The sequence below is a fragment of the Poecilia formosa genome, unplaced genomic scaffold, assembly GCF_000485575.1.
Source record: "Poecilia formosa unplaced genomic scaffold, Poecilia_formosa-5.1.2 Scaffold340, whole genome shotgun sequence".
Lineage (NCBI taxonomy): Eukaryota > Metazoa > Chordata > Actinopteri > Cyprinodontiformes > Poeciliidae > Poecilia > Poecilia formosa.
Window position 1 is genome coordinate 430,294 of NW_006800279.1, and position 6,827 is coordinate 437,120.

Here is a 6,827-nt window from a genome sequence, read left to right on the forward strand (position 1 = left end):
GTTCCTGGGATCTGTTTGAGCCACTGCTCCAGTTTGGGGAGCAGTATATATATATATATATATATAGTTCCCTTCTCCCCCTCCGCGGGCGGTCTTTTTCATCCTCTGAGCTCGGGTCCTCTACCAGAGGCCTGGGAGCTTGAGGGTTCTGCGCAGTATCTTGGCTGTGCCTAGAACTGCACATTTCTGGACTGAGATGTCTGATGTTGTTCCTGGGATCTGTTTGAGCCACTGCAGTCACCCCCAAACTGGAGCAGTGGCTCAAACAGATCCCAGGAACAACATCAGACATCTCAGTCCAGAAATGTGCAGTTCTAGGCACAGCCAAGATACTGCGCAGAACCCTCAAGCTCCCAGGCCTCTGGTAGAGGACCCGAGCTCAGAGGATGAAAGAGACCACCCATGGAGGGTGAGAGGGGAATTTTTTATATATATACATAGAGAGAGAGAGAGAGGTATATTGCTCTCCTGTTGTAAGATGATTGGGCAGTCTGTCAGTATTTCTAGAGCTGTGAATGAGGCTCTGCAGCCAGCCTGTGAAGGCGTGGTCAAATTACTTGTGAAGCCTTTGGGGAACTTTATGTTTCTCTTTTGTAGACATATCTGCTATGACGATAAGGACTTCACTTTTTTGCCACTCACATAATTGCATTTTCATCTCTAAGGTCCACACAGTAGTGTTTCGAACTAGTGAGCTCGAGAGGAACGTGTTGCTTAGACATGACGATTCTGTCATTCTCCATGTCTAAAACAGTTCCTGTTCTCTTTAGAGACATTGTGTTCAACAATAAAGGAATATCAATCACTTTAGTTTCAGTGTGGCAATTTGTTTGCCCGATCTTGGCTCGAAGGTTCATTTTTTCTGTGGTAGTGTACCAGGTGACCATCTCCAGATTTGAAAAGTCTGCAGCATTTTGTCAATTTGGCTTTAGCTTAGGTCATTTATGCAACTATCCTGCTACTTGCTACCACTTATACATGCATGCAGTGTCAATGACAGCTGATCCCAGTTATTCGGTTTGGAAGATCTCAAAGTCTCTCATTACCTTAGTAAATAATATAATGTTACATTTATCCATATTTTCATCTTCTGTCAACTTTACTTCACTTCTCTGATGCAGGCAGTCTTTGGCCTAATGGACAAATGCCCCATATTTGTCAAATGGATTTGTACTTTGCTGAGACTGATGTGGCTGCTCTGAATTTGCCCTGTGGTCTTTACTCTTAAAAAAAAAAGAAAAAGAAAAAAAACCCGCAGTATATCGAGTCTCGCTACCATTTCTTGCTCTGATTTTTTTTTCTCCAAAAATCTGCTTCAATCTGAACTTGAACTGTGTTCAAGGATTTGACAGAGCAAGCTACATACTCTGCTCCTCAAGACATGCCATATCCAGGAGTTTACGTGCCAGTGTAGCATCAAGCAGGGTAGTTGTACTTCTTCATGTGGTTGTGTCGTTGCTCAAAGTCTGATATGTAGAACCCCATGGACATTAAACTCTTTTGTTACCAGTACCTTACCACCATCAGCATGTGAATGCATGCGTGTTTAGGTGAATGTAGTGTAAAGCACTTTTGGACTCTGGACTGGATAAAGCGCTAAACAAGTACGGACCATGTACCATTTTTAACGTTTCTCAGATTGTGGATGTTTCCAAAGCAGTCTTTCCAGCTCTACCTTTGAGCCCCAGCACAAACGCGAGTGTCTGCTTTTTCTTGTCCAAGTCCGTAGCAAGTCTTCAATTAGTAACTTCATTTTTCATGCTCTTTAAAGGCCCGGCTTCATCAAACTTCAGCGCTACTCTGTCATTTGAAACCATTCTCGGCTACCGTGAAAATGCCAAAAAACATGTTCTTAGTCTCGCAAAATTTATTGCATCTCTATCTTTATTGCAGGGCAAAAGGTAACAAAACCTTCTCGCAGACTCTCATGATGACACATTCCCTCCCAGAGGACTTTAGAAAATTTGTGGGCTGGTCTAATTTTAGCAGTCAATTTTCCTAAGAGCAAATTGATTGCTAAGGGCTGAAGAAGTATTTTTTTTTCACAGCAGAATCACAATGAAAAGAAACTAACACTATGAACTGCAGTTTTCTCTTGACTAATGATCATGTCTATGAAAGCCCATAACTGCACAATTTGAAACCAGCCTTAAGCCACAGCTTGAACCCAGTGTCATACTTAATGACCTTTAGAGACAGAAACCTGAAAGAAAGAGAAGGGAGAAGACAAGCAGTCCAGGAGGTGAACAACGGATGATTCCATTGAGGACTAATACCTTCATCTGAGTCACAGATCCCTGGAAATATCCTGTTTGAAGATTTGATATATAAGTAACAACAACATATGCAGATCTCACAAGAAAACTCGTGAGAGGTGTCTCCTCTTCTGGCATTGATATAACTACTGTAGTCCAAATGCTTGCTTGCAGCTGCACCACTATTTGATCTCAGATAGTTCCCTGCAGTTTAATTGGCTGCTGAGCGGCAGAAGGAGGAGCTCCTCAAGAACACCATTCATACAGGAGCTGAAACTGGGCAGAAAATCACAGCTGTCTGTCTTTCTTTTGTCTCTTCTTCACAGACATTGATGAGTGTGAAAACAGGACAGTGTGTCCTTCAGGTATTTGCTACAATGAGCCTGGAAGTTACAGCTGTGGTGCCTGTCCTCTTGGCTTTGTTGGCCAAGGAGGTCGCTGCATTGGTAGGTCTGACTCCTTATGTTCACTGATACTCTGTTATTGTAACTAACATGATGTAGGACTGCTTGATTCTTACTAAAATGTGAACAATAGTTCCTTTATGTGAACAACCTCAACACTGAACTGGATCAATTCTCAGATTTACATAACTTTACATAAATGTCAAGGTGAGATAGTAAGATGGTGGCTAATGCCTTGTTATCCAGAAACATAACTTTTCTGTCCATTGCGCCCTGAACAAGTTTTCTTTTATTTTAATGCATGTGCCGTCAATGGGACTGTCTGCTGAGAGGCATCTCCTGATTGAATCTGGGAATGATATAACCAGTCCAAATGCTAACTGCATTGTATCTCAGATAGTTCCCTGCAGTCTAATTGTCTGCTGAGTGGCAGAAGGAGGAGCTTTTCAAGAGCGCCATTCATACAGGAGCTGAAACTGGACAGATAATCACAGCTGTCTGTCTTTCTTTTGTCTCTTCTTCACAGACATTGATGAGTGTGAAAACAGGACAGTGTGTCCTTCAGGTATTTGCTACAATGAGCCTGGAGGTTACAGCTGTGGTGCCTGTCCTCTTGGCTTTGTTGGCCAAGGAGGTCGCTGCATTGGTAGGTGTGACACTTTGGATCAACCTACCATCGCATTGGTAGGTTGATACTCTGTTATTGTAACCAACATGGTCTAGGACGGCCTGATTCTTCCTAAAATCTGAACAATAGTTCCTTTATGTGAACGTCAAAATTTCCTGTCGTGGGTTAACATACCAGAGTTTAAATACTATTGCTCTCTGCTTTAGTACATAAGTTTAATATCGACCAAACATAAAATTCTTTATTTTGTGTGATTGTAGCAGAAGCTTAAACCTCAACACTGAACTGGATCAATTCTCAGATTTACATTACATAAATGTCAATGTGAGACAGTAAGATGTAAGATTAGCCTTGTTTTAAAACAGAAATGTAAAATGTTCCACGGCCTCAGGCGCCCATTGGACAACAAATCTCAAATGTACTAGTTAAGTATGAAGAATTCTTCAAAATATATTATTTTGTGATTGTAGCTCAAGTTTAAACCTCAGCATTGAACTGGGTCAATTCTCAGATTTTTCTGAATTGACTGTGTGAGAATTGGCTGCTGAAAAAGAATACTGAAAAACACACTGTTTATGCAATAACGCATAACAACGATTAACACTTCGTTGATAATGTACAGTGTAAACCTTTGTATCTTTCCAGATGTAGACGAGTGCCATGATGAGCGGGTGTGTGTCAGAGGCCACTGCCTGAACATTGAAGGCTCGTTCCTGTGTCAGTGTGGACCCGGGTTCAGAGTGTCATCAGCTGGGGACCAGTGTGATGGTTTGTATTTATCACTCACACTTACCCGTTAATCGTTCAGCCTGAGTCAGGCTCTCGCTTTTACCTACTTTATCAGTGGTTGATGTGCAGGTGTGTCTCTCCGTATGATAGAGCATCATTAAAATGCTTTTTTTATATATATTCAGAGAGTAAAATTCATTACATAGATTTATTGCTTTCAGGATGATGTATTTTATCTACACAATAATGGGGAAAACCGCACAAATCCGCCAAAAGCTGGGTTACAATTAGTCACAGAATGCTATGGTCAAGCATGTTATTGAAAAATCAAGTGGAAGGAAAATATATATATATATACAAGAAACAGAAACAACCCAGCTTTGAGGGGATTACAATCCTAAACATAAAAACTGAGAGAAATAGATCGATGAAACTGAGATTTACCAATAATTTATTTATTATTTTCATTTCACTTTTTGAATTGAAGTGCGGAATAAAATTTTTTAATGATATTGTGAAATGCACCTGTGTTTTGGATAAATTGGTCAAGAATAAAAATCTAAAATGTTTTCATAACTAATTAGTTTCTTTTTAATAGCCTGTCTAAATGTGGACAAAAACTCTCTTTACCTTTGTTCTGTGTCTTTCACTGAATTAGATAATCTAATAACTTATTTTTACCAAAGTATACTCTGCAAACTATTTATGGTGATTGTTATAGTTTACGCCAGATGCATCACTAGTGGCTTTTATTTCTTTTGTCTGTCTTCCTTTTTTGCTTTTAAGTAACAAAAAAGGATATGTTGTTATGTTATCTGGATTCAGATAACAACATGCTTATCTGAATCCAAACTTGGCATATTAATACTTAATGTGGCAAATATACCCTCCAGTTTTACTATCCTAATCGATAAAAATAGACCAAACAAACTGACATGTCCTCCTCCTGTGTTTACAATCCAGATGTGGATGAGTGTCAGGAGGAGGTTTCCCCGTGTGTGTCTGTGGGAGAGTGTGTCAACAACATGGGCTCCTACACCTGCACCTGCCCCGAGGGCTTCAGGCAGATCAATGAAACCAGCTGTATAGGTGACGAGTCACACTGCTTTATGTGGTTGCTATTGTTTATGTGTTTTGAGGTTGAAGTTCCTCTTTGAACTGAAGGGGCTCCAACATCTTAGCTGCTGTAAAGCTGCCAGACGCCTCAGTGAAACTAGATAAAGTTGTTTAAACTCCATTCTCTGCTGGCTTGGCCTGTCACTTCTCAGATGTGGACGAGTGTGTGGAGGAGGCTGAGCTCTGCTCCCCTCATGGTTCGTGTCTCAACACCGAAGGCTCCTATCTGTGTGTGTGTGACAGTGGGTTCACCGCCAGCCTCCATGCGCCCTCTTGTGATGGTAAGACAACTATACATACACAAACACACCAATGGTTTGGGAAGGATAAATATTATTATATTTTGCAATTAGTCCAGCTAATTTATCTTTAAAAATAAGGGTGGTCTTATCCTGTCCTGTTGAACCTTGTTGTGTTTAGAATACAGAAGACGTATAAAAGTGAAAAAAATCCTACCTGATATTAATAATAGCTTTCACTCATCTATTGCAAAGACTGAATATCCTCCAGCTGTGTAAGTTGGAGGTAGATGGATTGATCCAAAATATCAATACCAAGTGTGCAGGTGCAGGTATTGGCGATACTGACCTTGTTTCGGTATCAGCAATATTGGCCCTATTTTCATCGGTACTTTGGTACAGGTATGGTTTACACACCTCTAGTGTAAGTAAAGAAGTGACCCCAAGCAGTGGGGTTAGTATTTCTTATGTTGAGACAGTCCTAGAAAAACACTGGTTGATTGGAAGGGAACATGACATGACATGCATTATCCAGTATATGTTTTATATGTATATGTCATAAAGCTAAATCAGCACTTCTTTTGTCCAGAAGAAAGTTACTTCTGTTTGGCCAGAGAGTTTACTGAGAACTCAGTATATCCCTGATCCACTGTTGAAACCATGGCAATGAGATGGTTGAAAGGCCTTCAGTACGCCCACAAATGCTGGCGGTCCAATGTACTGCCAAACAGCTAAACTAGTCAAGTGTAATTAGCATGTAGTAACCACCTAAATGGTAGTATGCATTAGTATTTCCTCTCATTAAGTAAAACGAGTTTAAACCGTAGGAACGGTGTGATTGTGGAACACTTTGGTTTATCCTGATGCAGAATCACATTCAGTGGGTTCAGTTACAATGTACAGAAATAACTATATATTGTTTTCTATTGTGTGCACCTACAATAAAATTTCTCTCCATTCTTTTATTAAAAATAATCATTTCTGGAATCCTGGCTGGTTTCTATACACATGTTGTTAACTTCAGGCGCTGCTCGCAATATTTCTGTTGGATTCTAGGCACCATTGATTTATTCAGATTCAACCATTTTCAATGCCTCAGGTTCCGACAGCTCTCCAGAGCAGTTGTCAAGGCAAACAACAGCTATGTGTCACCATGTCTGCTCTGGTTTTCATCACCCTATTCTATATCTCCATCACTTTGAGACACTCGGAGGATACGGCAGATGAGAAGAATATCAACAATTTCCTTGAGATATGTTGCCCCAGCTTTCAGCACCGTGGAGGGAGTCCAGGGCTGTCTGTCAGAGCTGCTTCATGCTCCCTCTGTTACCTCCGAAAACCCGAGACGAACAGGAAGAGAAGCAGACAGAAGACTTTAAGCTTGCTGTCTAGACTTGCAAGAATATTTGTTGACCTCTCTCTCGTGATTTATGCAAACTCAGACTCCAGTGAGAAT

General features: G+C 40.7%; 1 protein-coding gene across 7 annotated transcripts in view; it reads left to right on the forward strand.

The window, feature by feature from the left end:
- Nucleotides 1-6,827, forward strand: part of ltbp1 (latent transforming growth factor beta binding protein 1) — a 72,692-nt gene that overhangs the window by 54,428 nt on the left and 11,437 nt on the right. For 4 of the 7 annotated variants that reach the window (XM_016661707.1, XM_007573919.2, XM_007573921.2 and 1 more), the window contains 5 exons: nt 2,582-2,701; nt 3,186-3,305; nt 3,933-4,055; nt 4,980-5,105; nt 5,285-5,413. In XM_016661707.1, coding sequence (XP_016517193.1) covers nt 2,582-2,701; nt 3,186-3,305; nt 3,933-4,055; nt 4,980-5,105; nt 5,285-5,413 — 618 coding nt within the window. The remainder of the gene's footprint in view (nt 1-2,581; nt 2,702-3,185; nt 3,306-3,932; nt 4,056-4,979; nt 5,106-5,284; nt 5,414-6,827) is intronic. The other 3 variants (XM_007573920.2, XM_016661709.1, XM_016661708.1) reach the window with 2 other exon arrangements.